This window comes from Lactuca sativa, chromosome 9, assembly GCF_002870075.4.
Source record: "Lactuca sativa cultivar Salinas chromosome 9, Lsat_Salinas_v11, whole genome shotgun sequence".
Taxonomy (NCBI): domain Eukaryota; kingdom Viridiplantae; phylum Streptophyta; class Magnoliopsida; order Asterales; family Asteraceae; genus Lactuca; species Lactuca sativa.
In genome coordinates, this window is record NC_056631.2 from 43,661,020 (window position 1) to 43,683,519 (window position 22,500).

Consider the following 22,500-nt stretch of genomic DNA (forward strand, 5'->3'; position numbering starts at 1 on the left):
TGAAGCCCCTTAGCTCGCATGTTGGTTCCAGTTAATTAAAATGACATGGTGACACTAAAATCACCAACAAAGCTTCCCCCAGTCAACCCGGATCCCTCTTCCTGAAACCAAAACCACCATCCTAACACCGTTAGACATCATTAAGTCCAATATGGAAAATACTTTTTCCCTTAGACGAAATTATATAAAACATATATATTTTAGGGACTATTTCTTAAAATTATATGAAAACTAAAACAAAGCCAAAGAGCTTGTAGCCTAGCTAGTTGTACCTGTTGTGGAAAAGTGGCAGTCAACCATAGGTTGAGGTTTAATTCATGTTTGTGAATTAGGGGTAAAAGATATAGTTTTGGAATACAACATATATGTGTGTGTTAGTTGTGCTAAAAATAAAAATAAAAAACCACAAATCTAATAGCCCCCATGTTCACATTAACAATATCCACAATGATGGGTTCAATTAGAGAATTGAATGAAGTGACAAGTCTATTTTTTATTCAATGGATAAAACTCTATCTTTATGAGGTGTCACATTAACATTTAATGGATTTGGAGTTCAATGTTTATTGGACTCTTCAATGGGAAAAAAAAATTATTTCTTAAATATTTATTATAAATTATATTTTATAACATTCTATTAAACTTTGTAGAGTTCAATGCATTGTAGAAAAACAATTATAGAGTTGTATGGATTGTAGAAAGATGATGTGACAGTCTATTGAACTCTATGAAGCTTAATGCACTGTAGATGCCCTAATCCCTTATACGTTACACCACCTAATGCCATTGGAGCCTCATCTTCCATGCCATCTCCTTTGCCTCACTTTTTCCAACACATCTCCCTTGTTCTCCACCCCATGACCCGCAAACCTTCTAATCCTCCTCATTCCCCTGGATAATCACTTTCTTTCTTCCTTTTATATTCAAAACCACACACCATGTCTTGCTTTAACAAGTTGCCAACTTGCCATCATAATGTCGTTGAAGACCGAGCTTCAATACCAACTGCTTCCATCACATTGACACTTTAAGACCGACTGCAACCACCATTGATGCCCTCCCTCCTTTTGTTGCTTTATTGTATTGATTCTAGAAACACCCTACTAATTATGGTTTTCATTTAGGTTTTCAGTTTTATATGTGTTTAATTTTAGCTCATGTTTTCTGACTTTCCCATGGTTTTCTTGGGTTTTTGTTAAATGAATGAAAATTTTTGTATTGGATCTTGATTTTGTTAAAATATTGACTTTTGTTTTGACTTTTTAGGGCTTTTAGAATTGATTTTGATTTTAGATCATAAATTTGAAGGTAGTGGTAGTAGCTGACACTATTAGGTGGTGGTGGTAGATATCAGTTTAAGGAGGTTGGGCGGGATGCGGTAGAAGACGCTAGAAGAGGGTTATAACACCAATCTAACCACTTAAAGATAACCCATTCTTTACTGCGATTCTAAACACAAAAAAATGAAAAAAAATAGCTTAAAATAGAATAAAAAATGTGAAGATGATAGGACTCCAATATGGCCTTCCACATTTTACTAGTAGAAACAAAAGAGCAAGAAAGGGTCACTTATAAGAATACTTAGTAGCGTAGAAGCAATATTAAAAAAAAAAAAAACATATAAAGTAACATTAATATGATTAAGAATGTAAACTTGTCATTTCGCCTGAGGTTGATGGAGAACAACTAAAACGACCAATTGTTCTTAGATGAGAAAAGATTGTAACGACCGAAAGGACCAATCATGATGTATTTTGAAATTACGGGAACTATCCTTATTAGAATTTCAAAACATCGACTAAAAATGATGGAGAGTACAACCCATGGTGACCAAATCATTAATTAACAATATCCTTAGGTTATACGAAATTGCAATAGTCTGGTCAACACTTGTCACACCGCCCACCGCTGCAACATGTTGAGCAGTCAACCCCCCCGCCCCCCCCCCCCCCCCCCCCCCCCTTTTTTTTTTTTTTTTGATTTTTTGACCACCCAATCAAAAAGCATTTTTTATTTGATTTTTTCTATTTAAAAAACACTACAAACCTTAATAATAATAATAAGTAGTGTGACAAAAGTGAGATGAAAGCTATGTGACAAGACTACACCACTCCCTCACATTTCGAAAACAAGCAATATATGATGTACTGAGTACATTAAATATAGTTTAATTAATGATTGGTTACTCTTGTACAAAGTAAATTTGATATATATATATATATATATATATATATATATATATATATATTCTAGACCTTTATATAGTTTATTGTTATTATTTTATAAGATAATTAACAAGTATGACATTTCATTTCATGGATAGATTTAAAGTTAAAACGACTTGTTATCTAACTTTCATCGCGTGATTCATGCATATAGGTGGTAGAAGAGGTAAGATTGCTTGGGAAGGCAGCTTGTCCAGTAGCAACAACCACTTTCCTTGTGTTTTCAAAGTCCATAATCTCCATGCTATTCTTAAGCCACATGGGTAAAACTGAACTAGCAGGAGGTGCTCTAGCCATCGGCTTTGCGAATGTTACAGGCCTCTCAATCATGAAAGGTTTATGCATGGGCATGGATCCAATTTGCTATCAAGCCTTCGGTGCCAAAAGGTTATCTGTCCTAAGCCAGACGTACATCAAAACCTTCATTCTTCTCTTGCTTACATCTGTGCCCGTCACCTTCCTTTGGCTAAACGTGGAGCCTGTGTTCCATAGGCTTGGTCAAGACCGCGTGATCACCAAGGTGGCAGCCATGTACTTAACATTCTCACTCCCCGAGCTCCCAGCTCTAGCCCACCTCCAACCACTACGGTCTCTTCTACGTGCACAAGGGTTGAACTCACCTGCCACCATTGTTGCGACTTGTTCCACCATCTTGCATCTCCCTATTAACTACTTCCTGATTAGTTACTTAAATTTAGGAGTGAAAGGTATAGCTATGGCATCAGCTTGCTTCACATATAACATGAATATCGGATTGTTGATCTATATTTTTATGTCCAAAGTTGCGATTAAGCCTTGGGTAGCTAGTAGTAAGACCAGTTTATTCTCAATCTTTAAGGGTTGGGGGCCATTGTTGAGCATGGCTATACCTAGTATGTTTTCGGTCTGTTTGGAGTGGTGGTTGTACGAGATCATTCTTTTCCTCAGTGGGTTGCTAGATAATCCTCAATCTTGTGTAGCAGCTACCGGAATCATCATGCAAACCACAGGCGCCATCTATGTGATTCCGTTTTCTTTGAGCCTCAGCATATCTCAACGTGTTGGGCACGAGCTGGGTGCAGGCCACCCGGCTCGTGCTCAACTTGCTACAATCGTCGGGATCTCCATTGCTTTCATATATGGGCTTGTAGTCTTTGGATCATCGATTGCTTTAAGAAATGTTCTTGGAAAATTATACACTAATGAAGACCAGGTCCTTGCATTGCTTTCCTCGGCCTTGCCAGTCACAGGCTTAGCGGAGGTGGGTAACTCTCCTCAGACAGCTGCTTGTGGTGCATTAACAGGCTCAGCCAGACCTAAAGTTGGGGTTCGGATAAATATGGCAGCATTCTACTTGATAGGGCTTCCGTTGTCGATTGTTCTGGCTTTTGTTTTGAAGGTAGGTTATCGAGGATTATGGCTAGGGTTGGTTGCATCACAGGCAGCATGTGTATCATTAATGATATACACGTTGGTGAAAACCGACTGGAGAGATCAAGCGAAAAGAGCAGAAGAACTGACTTTTGCTATGAATAAAGATGATGATACTGAACTAAATGAACTTGTGCCTTGACCATCATTTGCTTCATGATCTTAATTTCAACACCAAAAAGTATACGTAGTCAACTTAGGGCTAATATCAAAAGTGAATATCATTTTTTTTATTGATTCATTCTTTTGGCCACCCATTCTTCCTTTTGTTTGTTGTAGAATGTAAAGGTTTGTCAATTACTCTTATTATAGGAAATTAATTAAGGCAATGATGCAAGATTATAATTTAACATTGTAGGATTATTTGTTGTAAAGGCTCATTCATTTACGAGATAATAATTAAGATCATTTACTTCCATGTCTTTGGGCTCTTTGGCATAATTAAAAATCAAAGATTCTTGAACTAATTAAAAGTGCTACTGTAAATATTATGATTGGTGTTTCAGTCCAATAATATCATGGCTTTCTTCGCTTTGTTTTTTCTATTGTTTTTTTTTTTGCTCTAACTGACTTGTTAGTTGCTCTTTTATAATCAACCCGAGAATTTATATTTATCTCTGAAAACTTCAAAACTATTAACTATCAACTATAATACAAACTAATTAGTTTTAGACAGCTATTTTATATTTTTATAATGCATTTATACTCTGTGTAATATAAGGGTCCTATTCTAAATTGTAACACTGTATATTGATTTCTATATACACAAGTCTACCAGAGGGTTTCCATACATTCTAGCATAGTATCGAGCCATATGATTTATGGATTTCACTAAAATTCTTGGGCGAAAATGACTTATGAGCCCAACGAAGTTTCCAAACTGTTCAAAAAACCTCAATCATGTTCTTTCTGTTAAAAAAAAAACCCAACAAATTTAACATTTTGTCTAAAAAGCCCAACTAAATTACACTTTCCTGAAAGTCAAATAAGAGAAACAGATGACATGGCTTATTACCGTATCGGGAAAATGACTTGTTAGACCAACGAAGTTTCCAAAACGTTTAAAAAACTTCAATCATGTTTTGACTGTTCAAAAAAAAAACTCAACGAACTTAATCAAAACAAAATTAGGATTTTTTGAATAGTTTGGAACTCTGTTGGACTTTTTAGACAAAAAATTAAGTTCGTTGAGTTTTTTTGAACAGACAAAACATGGTTGGGGATTTTTGAATGGTTTGGAAACTTCGTTGGACTTTTAAGTCATTTTCCCAAATTCTTGGACCCTAAAAAACATTTCGTTGCCTTTGATGTCGACAACTCCACCATCACAACTGGTTGTCCACCTCTCCATGTTAATGTCCAGTCGTCGCAATTGCATTATCTGGTCGCCGACTATCACCTCCTCGTCACGGTGGTCATCTAACTTCTTCAGCTATCTTTAATGTGGATTTGAATTTCGATATACTCTATTCCCTCTACGTACCCACAATTCTGATCTTTGTCTCTTGTTTGATGTTTTTATTATTCTTGTTTTTGATTTCTCTCCAAGACCCGATGAACGCTACATCACCATCCAAGATCACAATAGCCTAAACTACTATTGCAAGACAACGATCTTTACTGTGGATTGGAATTCGGGTATATTATAGTGATTTATATTTCTTGACATGTGCAAAGGTTCTAAAGTTCATGGCCATATTATTGGAAAATCTCAACCTCAAGGTGATGATGATGAATATTCGACAACCTTTGATTCTCGGATTAAATCTTAGTTTTATTCTACTTGTGATGCTAATCTCTTATAAAGTACGTCTAATAACAACAATACCTCAAAGACTTATAGGACAAGCCCGATGAATTCTTCATCAACAAAATGATCTCACGAATGATTTAACTCACAACACCAAGAAAGGTTCTTCTTTCATTACTGAATTTTTCTACTCTTTAAAAAACGTAGTTGAAGCACCGATATCAAAATTAAAGAAGTGAAACTGGTAATGCCAATTCTTCATCAACTTTTGCCATCTTATTATGACATTGTTGGTGTGATTACCAACGAAATACCGTTTTCTTCATTTGTTGAGGTAAAAAACATGTTCCTATACATGAGTTTCATGAAGATATCACTAATCTTACCGAAGATGCTCCACTTTCCCCAAAGATGACTTTATACTTCTCCATTTCATCACATGGGAAATTGAAATCTAAGTTTAATAAAGGCAAAAGAATGGACAAATTGCTTCCAAGGGATGGGATAATACTAATGTTTCTGCTAGTCCTAATTCTTTTTCAAGTACTCAGAGCACTTCATAGAAATTTCAAGTTTTTTTGGAGTGCAAAATCTAAGAGGGGATCCTTGTCTATAGAAATACGGCCTTCTAGGCCGTCCTCTTACACCTCCGGCAATGTATAACATCCTTCGGCATCCTCCTATTAATGTTTAATAACATCAATCATTGGTTGCTCTCGGTTTCTTCCAGTTGCCGCCAATCAACAGCCGCAAAATCGACTATTCCCAGTCGCCTTATTTTGATCATCCTCAACAATTCATTTCACCCTCGATACAACCCTAGTATGCTTTGATCATGGGCTTAATTCATCACTCTTCATAATAGTAAAAAATGCCTCCTTTTTGTGGGAATGCTACTCACTTTGGTCAAAAAAAATTACACGAACCTTGCATCTATTTTCCAGGCCATGTCTGTCCAATCCCCTTAAAACAACAACTACTACATAGACTTCAACACCAACTCATACATGACATTAAATCAACGTAAATGCGTTCTCTAACTCCATGTAATTCTAAATACATAATGGTTGGTAATGTGTTGTTCTACCTATTAACTTTATTGATCATTCTTTTTCCGTTTTCTAACAATAGTTTGTTAGTAAAATTGTCATTATCTCAAAAAAATTTATAAAAAACCTTATTTTTGTTCGTCGTTTTTATTGACAATTATGTTTCTGTTAAATTTATATAGTTTGGTTCCATTATAAAGGATCTTAAAATAGGTAGCACTATGATAACAACCACTCTAATCTTTATCTTGTTCTTCCTAATTTTATTCGTCCCGACTAGGCCTCCGCTCTTGCTTTTGTCTCTTTTGATACCATGTATAGAAGATTAGGCCACCTAGGCTCATCTATCTTTCATTTTCTTCAGTTATGCAGCTTTATTTCTTGTTATAGTCAAAGTTCATCTTTACGACACACATGTCTATTAGGAAAACATTTTTGTTTACAAATTTCCTTGTCATATACTAAAATTACTCATGTGTTTGAACTTATTCACTATAATATTTGGTTTTCTCTTGTAATGTCCCCTGATTTCAACACAATTTTTTCATTCAAAATAAATTATTTGTTCCAATTTTCAAAATATTGAATAATAATCATTTATTCACAACAATAATCACAAACCAAATTAAAGTAGTAAAGATAGTAAGCAAAATTCTCACAACATATCCAAGGATGTCATGCAATCACGTGTTTTCCTTCCCTTTTTGCTACCAGAACAACATGCAACATTCAACTTAAAACCATAAGTACAAAGCTTAGCGAGTTTCCCAAAATACTACATACATCACAGAGTAATGAACATATCCCTAAATAATGGCTCTAACTCTGAATATTAGGTCCAACCCTGAATAATGGGCCCCATCCTGAAGAATAGGCCCAACCCTAAATAATGGGCCTAACCCATACGGTTTAAGACAACTAAGCATGTAAACATACAAACAACAAGCATACATTGACACCTAGTATCCTACATAGTATAGTGAGAAGGCGCACCTCGCTGAAACTCGAAAATCACAACTACACACGAAACCCGCAAGGTTAGTCTCATGAACCACCTAAACACTCAAATGAGGTCAAACTTCAGTCTATAACCCAAACCCTTGAAGTTTGACCCAAGGTCAAACTTAGAAAAAAAATTCAAAACTCAACATTCTTGTCAAAAGGCGCCCAACGACCACTATAAGACAAAGTAGTCGAGTTTCAGACAATTCAGTTGCGCATATGGAAAAGCAAAAAGCACCCCAATGCCTGCAAGAGGTGCCTCGACATCTTTCCAAATTGAGCACATAGTTTTCAAATTAATCTCTTAAGTCAAAGCTTCCAACTCTCAAATATGGATCAAATAAGTCTTAATGGATAAAGTTTCCAACTTTATCCATTATAACACCCCAAACCAACTAGATCTAAGGCCCTATGTAACTTCATGATTTTCACTTCAGATTTTTTTTCTTATTAAAATACCATTTAACAGAAAACGTGCAATGAAATTCTTTAATCAAATGTTTCAAAAACAACCACCAATGTTACTTAACTATCAAAAATAACTCAAATGGAAAATATTTAAGTTTAATAATTAAAATCCCAAAAGTGACCACCATGACAAGCCTAAGTGGCATCAACTAAACATAATAAAAAAACTACTCAAAGGATTTGTACCTCACCAAGCCACACTATCAAGCAACTTGTACCAATAAGGCAAACAAGGCAAACAACAACAAGAAATAAGTGTCAACAACTGCTTAGTGAGCCAACCAGTTGTATAGTCTCAAAGTGAAAACATACAATTCCCCTAACATATCAATCATTCGAATTGTCAACATACAACAAGTCTTCAACTTTACATAAAACATAACATCATATACTATCAACATTCACTAGTATAATAATATGTTTTTCCTAGTTTATTTGTAATTACTTTTCCTTATTCCTCATTGCTATTACTACTATTATTTTCATTGATGTAATTACTTATCCTCATTTGTCATTATATTTACTTATTAATAATAGTTCGTGACTATAATTACTACATTTTCACTCTTTGTATCGCTAATTGAGTTTCCATCCTGCTCAACCTAAAGAACCACCCAATCCACTACTAACCTGTCTGACTATACGGATGAATGGTGAGTCATAAATCTAACCCTAGACTTGGTGTTCCATATCACAGTGTCTGCTACTACGACGTTGCGTAATACAAGTATTCCACATTCTCGTTAAGGATTGGCACAAACGGTGTCAAATTCATCATGATACACCTCAAAAATCCCAAATGATGTTTGCACCAACTTTCTTCGTAGAGCCAACATCACTCCAGTTTAGCCATCCTTGGTGAACCATGTGTTGAACTGGTCGTGTAGAATAACCATTCAACTGGAGTTCCTCGTTGAGCCAACATAAACTGACTTCCTCGTAACACTAAATGACTTTCCTACTAGATATGGCTGTCGAAATTATACCATAAAAAACCAACCAACATGTTACCAACCGAACCAAGAAAGCTGGTAGCCAATGTATTTAGTAGCCAACATGTTTGGTTGGTAGTACCGTACTGTAACACTCAATTTTCATGTATAAGTCTTATGCTTTGCAATATTGTGGTTGTGGGATTTTCATGTCACCACGACGTGGTAGGGCCTAAGCCATACTACGATGGTCATTTAATGACCATGGCGTGGTCAGCTCCTTGTCGCGGCACAGTGGCGACTAGGGCTCCAAATCCTAAATCTTGGACCTTGGGCCCTATTTAAATGATATGGGGGCTAGGGTTTCGACCATCCCCATCCTCCATCACCCTATAAGAGCCCCCACCAACCCTAGTACATTTTCCTTTACATTTTGAGCCATTTTTAGGATTGTGTCGCCTTTTAAAGGAAGAAGACGAGTTTTAGGAAATAAGAGAGCATCACTCAAGTTCATCACAACACCTTGTGCGGTTTATGGACATTTGTAAGTCCTCTTAACCAAATCTTGTTGGTTTGTTTCTTGAAGGAATTAGAATTTAAGCTAGTTGGTCTATTTTTAGATTTGTGTGTGAGATTTTGAAATAAAGTTTACAACTTTATTACTCTTAAAGGTCCCAAGAGTGTTATATCTTTCATATCTGGATTTATAAGTTGTTTTGGTGCCATGCATGGAACTTGACCTCATATTCTCACCACTTTGACCTAAGTTGGTGTATGACATGCATTGGACATGCATGCTCATAAAGTTAGGATTTTTATAAATCATTTAGGTGTAAATAAGCTTTCTGGAAAGTATTAGTAGTGGACTTAACAAATTAAGGACCTAATAGGAGAGTTGATATGCAAGCGTGACCGCGTCATGGTCACGTGATGCCCACAACATGGTGGGCTAATCCATCACGATTCTGATTGAGCATACCATATCGTTGCCATGGCCCTTGCCATGGCTCGACAGTTAGTATGGTTAACTTTGACCATTAATTTATTGACCAAGTTGACTTTTGGTCAACTTGATAGTTTTAGATAGTAGAATTTGTTACCTGAAAATGTCGCAGATGTACATATCAGTCGAGAATCACCGGTGGATGTGTGATGCAGCAGGGTTCGGAAATCGTCGGTGTAAGGTAGGGTTTTGTTTGGGTAAGTTTGATCGACGAGCTAGCTTGAAGCGGGAATTTGGGTTTTAGGAGGCGTAGCAATTCTGTAGGTATAAGGAAATCGTAGGAATTTTGTAGGTATCAACAAATTGGAAAATTGATGTATTATATTATAATTAAATATAATTTGAAAATGCAGTTATGTTTTTTTTTCAATATAATTAATATAGTGTATAAATATTCTATTTTTTTAAATGAGATATTTTAACCTTTTGATTCATTATAAAAATATAACTTAAATCAAGTAATTGGAAATAATCCCATTCATATAGTATTTACTAAAATTTAAATTTATTAAACCTTAATATTTACTATAAAAATTTGTAAATATATAAAACAAATCACATTTAATACAAAAAGTTATTTATGTTTGTTCTTGAGCCACAATTAATCTCATTAAACAAATACGTGATATACTGAACATAATACATACATATGGTTTGTATGTAAATGTGTGTACATATTTGTATTCGTGTATAGAAAATAGCTTTTATTTATACTATATAAAAAAAGTTGTAAATGAGTAATGAGTTTTAGCAATGCATACTTTTGTATGTAAGTTTATGTTATGTATAAGTTGGTGAAACAATAGCATTTAAAGTATAATGATGTTGTGAAAAAAATGAAACTGAAAAAACAATAGTTGCCTTTAAAAATTAGAAAAAAAAAAACTCGTAGGTAAATACCTACGGATTACCTACATATAAAGGTTATACGTAGGTAATCTGTACTGTTTATTTTTTATTTCCTATTTTTCAAAGGTCAAATGTCGTTTTTTCGTTTCATTTTTTTTCACAATATCATTGTACTTTGATTGTTTTGTTTTCACAAAGTTATACATCATATAAGCGTATGTACAAGAATGTGCATCATTAGAACCCATTACTATATATAATACAAAAAGCTATTTATGTTTGTTCTTGAGCCACAATTAACTTCATTAAACAAATATGTGATATACTGAACATAATACATACATATGGTTTGTATGTAAATATGTGTGTACTTATTTGTATTTGTGTATAGAAAATAACTTACATTTATATTATATAAAAAAAAAAGTTGTAATGAAAAATGGGTTCTAGTGATGCGTACTTTTGTATGTAAGTTTATGTTATGTATAAGTTGGTGAAACCAGAGCATTTAAAGTATAATGAAGTTGTGAAACAAATGAAATTGAAAAAACAATATTTTCCCTTAAAAATTAGAAAAAAAAACGCGTACTAATGCGTAGGTAAATACCTACGGATTACCTACAGATAAAGGTTATCCGTTGGTAATCCATAGGTATTTACCTACGGATTACATACGGTTTATTTTTTATTTTCTATTTTTCAACAGTCAAATGTCGTTTTTTTTCGTTTCATTTTTTATCACAACATCATTATACTTTGATTGTTTTGTTTTCACCAAGTTATACATGACATAAACTTACATAAAAACGTATGTATCATTAGAACTCATTACTATATATATATATATATATATATATATATATATATATATATATATATATATATATATATATATAATAAATAAAAAGCTATTTATGTTTGTTCTTAAACCACAATTAACATCATTAAATAAATACATAATAATACTAAACATAATACATACATATGGTGTTTATGTAAATGTGTGTACTTATTTGTATTTGTGTTCAGAAAATAACTTTGATTTATATATAAAAAAAGTTCTAAATGAGTAATGGGTTCTAATGGTGCATACTTTTGTATGTAAGTTTATGTTATGTATAACTCGGTGAAAACAAAGCAATCAAAGTATAATTAAGTTGTGAAAAAAATAAAACGAAAAAAACAACATTTAACCCTTGAAAAATAAAAAAAAAAATAGAAAAATTAAAAAAAAAGACATTAGGTGATCTGTAGGTAAATACCTACGGATTACCTACAGATAAAGGGCATTCGTAGGTATTACCTACAGATTACCTACGCTATTTTTTTATTTTTCTATTTTTCAATAGTCAAATGTTGTTTTTTTTCGTTTTATTTTTTTCACAACTTCATTGTACTTTGATTGCTTTGTTTTAGCCAAATTATATATAACATAAACTCAGGTACAAACGTATGAATAATTAGAACCCATTACTATATACATAATAAACAAAAAGCTATCTATGTTAGTTCTTTAGCCACAATTAATATCATTAAACAAATACATGATATACTAAACATAATACATACATATGGTTTGTATGTAAATGTGTGTACTTATTTGTATTTGTGTATAGAAAATAACTTTCATTTATATTATATATAAAAAAAATAATAATAAAGTTGTAAATGAGTTATGGGTTCTAGCGATGCATACTTTTGTATGTAAGTTTATGTTATGTATAAGTTGGTGAAACAAAAGCATTTAAACACTACTAGAAAACTAGGGCAATAGCTACGGCACAATCCGTAGGTATAAGGCAATACCTACGGATTTGCTACGGAAAATGGCCTGTAGCATAAATGTCCGTGGGAAATTTGTACCTACGGACTAGCTACGGAATAGCTACAGCCAATTCCGTAGTTATAATACCTACAGATTAGCTACGGAAACGAATTGCTACGGAATGCCTACGGAATAGCTACAGAAATACATAGCTACAGATTTGCTACGGAAACGAATTGCTACAGAATCCCTACGGAATAGCTACGGAAATACATAGCTACAGATTTGCCACGGATTACTGACGGAGCCCACTTTGACTAACATTGACTTTACCACCTACGGATTTCCTACGGCTCACATTACCTACGGATTTTCCGTAGGTAATCCGTAGGTAATTACTTTTTATTTAAAAAAAAAAAAAACAGCAAAAAATTATAAAAAATCCATTTTTTTCTGTCCAAAATATTAAAAAAAAACATTACATTAAACTTATAATAATATTGAAATTCAACCACAAAACAAATAACATTACAATAAAACTAATAAAACTAAAAAAATATCAAATACAAATACATATTACTAACATTGTCTAATACTACATTAAATGCATCTAATAATACACATTAAAAGTGTCAACCACAAATGTTTAACTAAGTGTTTACAAACATAAAACTAAGAATTATTTGGTGGATTACTCGGCAATTTACCGGGTGAGTTAAGTCGAGTCAATAAAGGCCGACCCGTGTTCTTCAATTTGAGTTTTGAATCAAATGCCGTCAATTGTTCCTGTTTAAAACACCATAATCAATGATCACAAAAAAATACAAACATAGCAATGTACTTTCAAGTATTTGTTTATTATGCCATAATTACAACGCTATAAGTAAGACAAAATGAAAGTAGGATGTTATAATAAGCATGTATATCTTGCATCTTGCATTTAACTAGCTCAAAAATTAAAACACCTTTCCTTCTAATAATCATGTTGTTGAATCACTACAATAACCGACTCACTAAAAAACCATAATTTGAAACTAAAAAACATAATTTTAAACTAAAAATACATTTTACTAACCAAAAACATTACATTAAAAACCACATTACAAATTGTAAATACAAATTGCCAATAAGGTTAGGTACACTATTAAATAGACGATCATTAACCTATCAGATGAAAGATACAAAGGTTCATTAAACTAATCAATTTTGAAGTCTTGTTTACCATTTACATTAGTTCATCAATTAGAATACCTGGATAGATGGATAGTTCTACAAGTATTCTTTGGTGTAGTTATTTGAAGCAGCAAAGAGAAGCCCAAAAAACAGAATCTTGGTTTTAACTTTGCTATCCTCACACATATTTCGTTTGCCAATATCCAAAAAAACCTGTAAAATCCATGATATGAATAGTGAATGCTCTAATTTCCATCATTAATAAGAAAAAAGGATCAAATCCATGACACGCCCAAAATGACTTGTTTTTACAACATTTGACATAATAACTAGAGTTTAGAGTAGAATCTCTCTTTCCAAACAGATAGTTTACATAGGGGAATTTTTATCAAACACATGGTGTGCACTGCATTATTCTGAAAATAAGAAAATTTGTGAGAGCAATAAACTTACATTGGCAAACCCTTCAAGCTTTTTTCTTACAGACAGATTGTCCCCGAAAAGCCTTGAAGTTTAAAGACTTGAAGAACCTAAACAACATGCTGGAACCCATAACATTCTAAAGCTCCAATTACATTAAAATTTGATAATAGAGATAGTTGAGCAATATTCACCTCAATTTTGTTGTCATAGATGAAATTCAGTATACAAACCTGAAAATTACCATTTCAGAAAAAAAAAATACATGAAATAGATAACAAAATAAATCTAGGGTTTCACCTTTTTGGAGAAGAAATCGACCAAAGAGAAGAATGTCGGAGGAAGTGTGCTCCCGGAGACAATCGACCGACGGAGGAATCGCCTTGTGGAGAAGGAACGGACGTCGGAGAAGGAAGGAACGTCGAGAGAAGGCAGGAACGTCGAGCAACGAAGAAGAAATCGACGGGAAAGGAAGGAGCACCGAGGAGATGAGATGGCGATGGCGCTCCGGCAGCAGCGTCGACGAGAAGCGACGGGATGGAGCACCGGCGTCGGAAAAATGCAGGAGGCGTCACGGGAGAGTCACGAGACGGCGTTTTTTTTTGGTTCTCTAACAGGTGAGGATAGAGGCAGAAGACGCGTATAAGGGTTTACACGCATATAAGGTTTCCTACAGCAAAGCTACGGACTAAAAAATGGTTGCAGGGGGGGTTCGAACTCGCGTTTAACAAATTGGTAACCCACATACTTACCAGCAGGCCGGGTATGCCACTTCCATTCTAAATTGGGTTCGAATTACTTTTAGCTTCTTAATAAAAAATAAAGAAAAAAGGGTTTGGGATAGGAATCGAACTAGGGTCTCACTCGCAATTAACCATACTAATTAACATCCGGCCGGGAATGCCTCATCCGATTTTGTTGCTTGTGCTATAACTTTTATACACTTTCATTTTTCAATTACTATTGTTATTATTATATTTTTCAATATTTTAATCTTAAATTTTTTTTTGATATTTTTTTTTACATATTTAAAACACAAACAACTAAAAATAATACTAATAGTACTAATAATAATAATATTTATAAAAATAATGATAATATATATTAATGGTAACGATTGTGTTTAACATACAAATAAACGAACAATCGAAAAAAAAAACTACACTTAACACATCAATAATAAGTATATAATTTATTACCCCAAAACCCGAAAATAACTATTTAACAAACAATCAGAAAAAAAGAACTACATTTATGTATGTATTCATTTATGTATATTTATATATATGTATGTGTGTGATTATGTATATGTATGTGTGTATGCGTGTGTGTACATATATATATATATATATATATATATATGTGTGTGTGTGTGTGTGTGTATTTGAATGTGTATGTGTATGTGTATGTATATGTATGTGTATTTGAATGTGTATGTGTATGTATATGTTTATGTGTGTATGTATATGTATATGTATGTATATATGTGTGTATATGATAATGGTGGTGGTGATAATGATGATGATGATGGTGGTAATTGTGATGGTGATGGTGGTGATGATGATGGTGATGGTGATGGTGATGGTGACGGTGATGGTGATGGTGGTGGTGGTGGTGGCGGTGGCGGTGATGGTGATGGTGGTGATGATGATGGTGATGGTGATAGTGATGGTGATGGTGGTGACGATGATGGTGATGATGATGGTGATGATGACGGTGATGGTGATGGTGATGGTGATGGTGATGGTGATGGAGATGGTGGTGATGGTGATGGTGGTGTGATGATGATGATGATGGTTGTGGTGGTGGTGATGATGATGATGGTGGTTGTGGTGGTGGTGGTAGTGGTGATGACGATGATGATGATGGTGATGGTGATGGTGATGGTGATGGTGATGGTGATGGTGGTGGTGGTGGTGGTGGTGGTGGTGGTGGTGTGATGATGGTGGTGTGATGATGGTGGTGTTGATGGTAATGGTGATGGTGATGATGGTGATGGTGATGGTGATGGTGGTGATGGTGATGGTGATGGTGGTGACGATGATGGTGATGATGATGGTGATGATGACGGCGATGGTGATGGTGATGGTGATGGTGATGGAGATGGTGGTGATGGTGATGGTGGTGTGATGATGATGATGATGGTTGTGGTGGTGGTGATGATGATGATGGTGGTTGTGGTGGTGGTGGTAGTGGTGATGACGATGATGATGATGGTGATGGTGATGGTGATGATGATGATGGTGGTTATGATGATTATGATGATGATGATGGTGGTGGTGATGGTGATGGTGATGGTGATGATGGTGATGGTGATGGTGGTGGTGATGGTGATAGTGATGGTGATGGTGATGGTGGTGATGGTGATGGTGGTGGTGATGATGGTGGTGATGGTGATGGTGATGGAGATGGTGATGGTGGTGAATAAGTGGTGATGGTAGTGGCGGTGGTGGTGGTGATGGTGATGGTGATGGTGATGGTGATGGTGATGGTGATGGTGATGGTGATGGTGATGGTGATGTTGATATTGATGTTGATGGTGATGGTGATGGTGATGGTGATGGTGATGGTGATGGTGATGGTGATGGTGATGGTGATGGTGATGTTGATATTGATGTTGATGGTAATGGTGATGGTGATGGTGATGGTGATGGTGATAATGGTGATGGTGATGGTGATGATGGTGATGGTGATGGTGATAACGGTGATAGTGATGGTGATGACGGTGGTGATGGTGGTGGTGGTTGTGGTGGTGATGATGATGATGATGTATATGAGTTTGTGAGATGTATGTGAACGTATTCATAAGCATTATAGTGTTAAACAACTAAATGAGCAATGGATCTCGTATGTATACACGACTTTATAAATGATATTAATAGCTATAGATTGGTGAAAATATAGATAATCATGTATAATAGAGGTGTGAAAAAAATGGAGCGAAAAAAAACGACATTTGGTGCCCGAAAAATCCGTAGCAAATCCGTAGCTAATTAGCTACGGAATTCTAACGGAAAGCATATTCCGTAGCTAATCCGTAGTTAATTACCTACGGATTAGCTACGGAATATGTTTTCCGTTAGAATTCCGTAGCTATTCCGTAGCTAATTAGCTACGGATTTGCTACGGATTTTTCTTATTTTTGATTTTTCGGGCACCAAACGTCGTTTTTTTCGCTCTATTTTTTTCACATCTCTATTATACATGATTATCTATATTTTCACCAATTTATAGCTATTAATATCATATATAAAGGCGTGTATACATACGAGATCCATTGCTCGTTTAGTGGTTTAACACTATAATGCTTATGAATACGTTCATATACATCTCACAAACACGTATACATACACATATACACGTACACATATACCACAACTCATTCATGTATATAAATATATATAAAAAAACATAATCCATCAGAAGTTGGTGAAAAATATAGGCATTACAATGTTAAACTATGAAACGAGTACTTGATCCCGAATGGGCACACGACTTTATGAACAATATTAATAGCTATAAGTTGGTGAAAATATAGATAGTCATCTATAGCAGAGGTGTGAAAAAAACGAAGCGAAAAAAACGACGTTTGGTGCCCGAAAAATCAAAAATAAGAAAAATCTGTAGCTAATCCGTAGCTACTTAGCTACGGATTAGCTACGGAGTTCTAACGGAAAGCATGCTCCGTAGCTAATCCGTAGGTAAATAGTATTTGTAGGTATCCCGTAGCCATTCTGTAGCTAATTAGCTACGGAATAGCTACGGATTAGCATATGTAGCTATTCCGTAGCAATTCCGTAGCTAATTAGCTACGAAATAGCTACGGACTGACGTCCGTAGCTATTCCGTAGCTATTTCGTTACTAAATTAGGGCATCCCATTCTGTAGCTAATCCGTAGCAATTCCGTAGATAATTAGCTACGAAAATTTTCCGTAGCTATTTTCCGTAGGAAAACCCTATGTTTTCTAGTAGTGAAAGTATAATGATGTTGTGAAAACAAATGAAACTGAAAAAACAATATTTGCCTTTGATTGCTTTGTTTTCACCAATGAGTTCTAATGGTTTATACGTTTGTATGTAAGTTTATGTTATGTATAACACAGTGAAAACAAAACAATCAAAGTATAATTAAGTTGTGAAAAAAAAAACGAAGAAAACGACATTTAATCCTTGAAAAATAAAAAAATAAAAAAGACCGTAGGTAATCTGTAGGTAATATCTACGGATTACCTACCGATTACCTTTATCTGTAGGTAATCCGTAGGTATATTACCTGCAGATTATCTACGGTCTTTTTTTATTTTTCTATTTTTTAAGGGTCAAATGTCGTTTTTTTTTCATTTAATTTTTTTTTCACAACTTCATTATACTTTGATTGATTTGTTTTAACCAAGTTATATATAACATAAACTCACATACAAACATATGCATCATTAGAACCCATTACTATATTCATAATAAACAAAAAATTATCTATGTTTGTTCTTAAGCCACGATTAACATTATTAAACAAATACATGATATACAAAATATTAATATTTTTAATTGTTTGTGTTTTATATATATAAAAACAAAACGATCAAAAAAAATATTTTTAAGACTCAAATAGTAATAATAATAATATAAATTTATTTCGTAGCTATTATGTAACTATTTTGTAGCCATTCTCTTCCATCGGTAGTCTGTAGCTAATTTGTATCGAATTATCTACGGATTTAGTTCCGTCGTTATTCAGTAGCAATTTTGTAGTTAATTACTAACGGAATACCTACGGATTTTCGTCTATAATTATTCCGTAGCTATTTTGTAGTTTTTCCATTACTAAATTAGGGATTCCATAAGTATTCCGTAGGTATTGTGTAGGTTATTATCTATGGAAATTTTCGGTAGCTATTTTCCTATAGCAAAAGCCTTTGTTTTCTAGTAGTGTTTGGCCGAAAACCACTTAATTCTTGAAAAAATGGCCACCATTTGTGAAGTCTTGCAACTAGCTATTAGCCATTTCCATATTAGTCATACTTGAAATTTCTATCATTTTGTTAGTCCCAAATCTCATTTAAGTTAGTTAAGTACTCTTTGTCAACTTTTACAATTTGTCAAATTTAACGCTTACTTTACTAAACATATCGAACCACATTTTTATCATCTTAAATTTATATATATTCACTAAATATATTATTTTATTTTATTAACTTTATTATTTTCATTTATTTAGTATTTATTAAATTTTATTTTATTTAATTAGTTAAGACGGAATTTTCTAGCACTCAAAATAAGATGTTGCATCAAACCTTTCACACTAATCTTGTACTATCTCCAGCAAATGGGTTTTAGGCGTAATAGGAACTCATCCATGGAATTAACGTTGATAAATCTACCAAATAGAACTTCTTTCCTTGTCTGTTCGGTTTCTTGACAATGCATGTATACATTTACCACTTCACCATATTTTTTCGGCATCCACCATAGTTTATCTCCATTCCTACCTGCAGGAAGGAAGTTTGTGAAGAAGGTGATGGGGATGTTCCTATTATTAGTTCTTCCATGCCACTTGTGAATTGTGATTCACCTACTTTTCATTTCCTTCCTCGTCATGGGTTCTATCTTTCAGTTATCATTTATTAATGAAATATAACCAAAATTAAAAAATAAAAATAAAAAATAAATAATAATAATACTAATAATAATAATAATAATAATAATAATAATAATAATAATAATAATAATAATGTATTAATATTAATAATAATAATAACAATAACAATAATAATAATAATAATTATAATAACAACAACAACAACAATAATAACAATAATAATAATAATAATCAAAACATAATAACTGGATAAATAAGTTTTTTTAAACAGTCAAAAATCAAAAAGAAACAGAATAATCGTTTCACGAATAAATAATTAATAATTTTTAAAAAATAAATCGGTTAATTAGAATCTCTTATGTTTTGTGTCCTTTATACTAATTAGAAAAGGGAACGCGACTCTGCTGCTTTTGGACTAATGTGACAAAAAAAAATTTACATCGTAAACTCAACTTATCTTCAACATAGCATCAAAAAAATTTAGAATGCAGGACAAGCAACCTCCCCAAATACTGGAGCAGTAACGACTGTATCTCCAAAAATCAGAATGACACGATTTTGTTGTTGCTTTAAGCAAAAATTACATACACAAGGAAGAAAAACAAAAGCAAGTAAATTAATAAACATTACTGTGAACATTCAATATATAATTATAACGACAAGTGTAACTTACCATAGGCAAATCTTTGAACGGGTAACTGCAATTGTGGATAATACCAGATTAGGTGGGTTTGGTTACCTAGAAAGTCCATGATGGTAACTGACATCATCACAGGTTAAAAAGAACACCAAGATCTTAAAATCACAAAAGGATTGTTTTGTATAAATAGGGATAAAATGGGCATTGACTTTCTTAAACTGTAAACATGAAAACTATATGTAGTTATGATAAAAAGACAAAACTACATTTGGTCAACGTTTATAGAAATAGGGGTAAAATGGGCATTTATGGATTAATTTCTTTTTGTTTAACATTAAGGTTGATGTTTAAATGCAATCGACTTTCTTAGATTGTAATTAATTTTTTATTTAGTTAAAGAGGCACAGAAAGAATCGAACCTGTCGTAGAAGGAGTTTGGCATGGACACAACCGACTGAACATACATCAATTGTGGTTTGTGTATTCAGTTGCCCCAAATACAAGTTCAGGTGCACTGTAATATTATGAACATATATACGATATATACAAAGATAAGTTGCATATAAATGAAAAAATGTGAAATTTTTCCATCTCTTTCTTGTGTTAAAATTAAAGAAATTACTCTAGGAAGCCTTATAATTAATATAAGAAATAAAGGGGGAAATGCATACCTAAAACTACAGATTCAACCGACGATTGTTGCTCCAACTACAGAAAATAACAATATACTTTCATTAAATTATATAGCCTACTACTTTCACTGCCATAATTGGTTAGCTATTCAAAGTATAATGAGAGCAAATTACATGTTTTACCCTTTTGCAGACTCTTTTTCGCCTGATTACATTTCATTCTAAGTCAACTAAGACGTTTGTTTAAATAATTATCATAAATTTTTTGTTTAATCCTTAGCCTCCGTGTGCTTCCTTTAATTCGATTATGTGTAAACTGAAAGATCTAGTATACTTAAGAGTCATATTAAAGTGATATTGTTAAATAACATATGATACTAATGAGTTACACTAACAACAAATTGATACAATTGATTATTTATTAGAAATTGATTTTAATAAATATTCAATAAAACTCTTATAATTAAATTATAAATTATTTATTTCATGGTAATAATAAATTCGATTTGCATGTAACTTAATATATATCATATGGTATGATTTATAAGTTATGGACAAACTTTTGGACTAGTTGAATCCGTTTGTCTTTTTCCTAAAAGACAAGGTTTATATTTTATAAAAGAGTTTATAAAATTTTGACTTTCTTTCTTTTTCTCTATGCAATTTTCGAGATATGCATAAAAAGAAAAACTGTATGACTTGTCTAATCATGCTTTAAAGGCATGGGAGACATGCTTATGACAATGGGGACAAGTTTGCTTAAAGTGCTAAGGACTAATGATTAATAACTTCACTTTATGCATATAAATAAGAGAGCTTGCACTTGGATTATTTGCTCATTCATTCCTTGATGCAAAATCTGAATCCTCTGTTCCTTTTCCCTTTCTCTCTAGTTTTGGTTAGAAAACTTGCATCTTCAAGCCCTCTTTAAGTTCATATTGGTTATGAACTTAAAGCTTAAGGGTTTAAGAGTTTTGGACTATCATCTACATCAAGTTGAGTCATTGTTGGTGTCTCAAAGGTTCCACATTCTTCATCAACTTCCAAGCCTCCCGAGAGGAGCCAAAGAACTACAAAGGTTGTTATTCTTCACCTCTTCTTTGGTTGGTGTTTTAATTTTCCTATAACTTGCAAGAAGATCCTTTGTGGGTATAAAATATTTATGTTATTTCAAAAATTAAAGTCTTCCGTTGTCATGTTTTACAAGTTTATGAAACTATTTTTGAACTAAAACCCAACAATTGGTATCAGAGCCATCTTGCAAGTTTGGATAGATTTTTTTTTTTTTGGAAATCTTAGTTTTTGGAGAATATGGATAACTTGTCTTTGTATAAAAAATAAGTTCATACATATTTTCTATAACAACTTATTTGTTATTTTATGTGACAAAAGTTTCATACATCTTTTGTTATTTGAAGTTGTCTTAGAAAAACAAAGGTTGTTTTATGTGTATGTTGATGTATATGATGTGCATAAACTAGCCAATGACCATTGTGTTTGTTGTGTTTTTGTGTTTGTTGTTTTTATTATAAAAATGGTTGTAATACAAATATCAACTAATAAATAGATTAAACATTTTATAAGA

The 22,500-nt window shown here is 33.3% G+C and overlaps 1 protein-coding gene and 1 long non-coding RNA gene across 3 annotated transcripts in view; one reads left to right on the forward strand and one right to left on the reverse strand.

The window, feature by feature from the left end:
• The window catches only part of LOC111898251 (protein DETOXIFICATION 53), a 7,415-nt gene extending 3,394 nt beyond the window's left edge, over positions 1-4,021 (forward strand). The window contains exon 2 of the mRNA XM_023894183.3: positions 2,380-4,021. Coding sequence (XP_023749951.3) covers positions 2,380-3,777 — 1,398 coding nt within the window. The 3' untranslated portion in view covers positions 3,778-4,021. The remainder of the gene's footprint in view (positions 1-2,379) is intronic.
• An 8,938-nt stretch (positions 4,022-12,959) lies between these two features.
• On the reverse strand, positions 12,960-14,712 carry LOC111875840 (uncharacterized). 2 transcript variants are annotated; one of them, XR_008226593.1, is made up of 5 exons: positions 14,347-14,712; positions 14,241-14,279; positions 14,080-14,168; positions 13,705-13,839; positions 12,960-13,239 (listed from the first exon to the last, which is right to left on the reverse strand). It is a non-coding gene; the product is annotated as an uncharacterized LOC111875840 (long non-coding RNA). The 2 variants fall into 2 exon arrangements; XR_008226592.1 differs by having other exon boundaries at positions 14,080-14,156; positions 14,347-14,709.
• Positions 14,713-22,500: the final 7,788 nt, after the last annotated feature.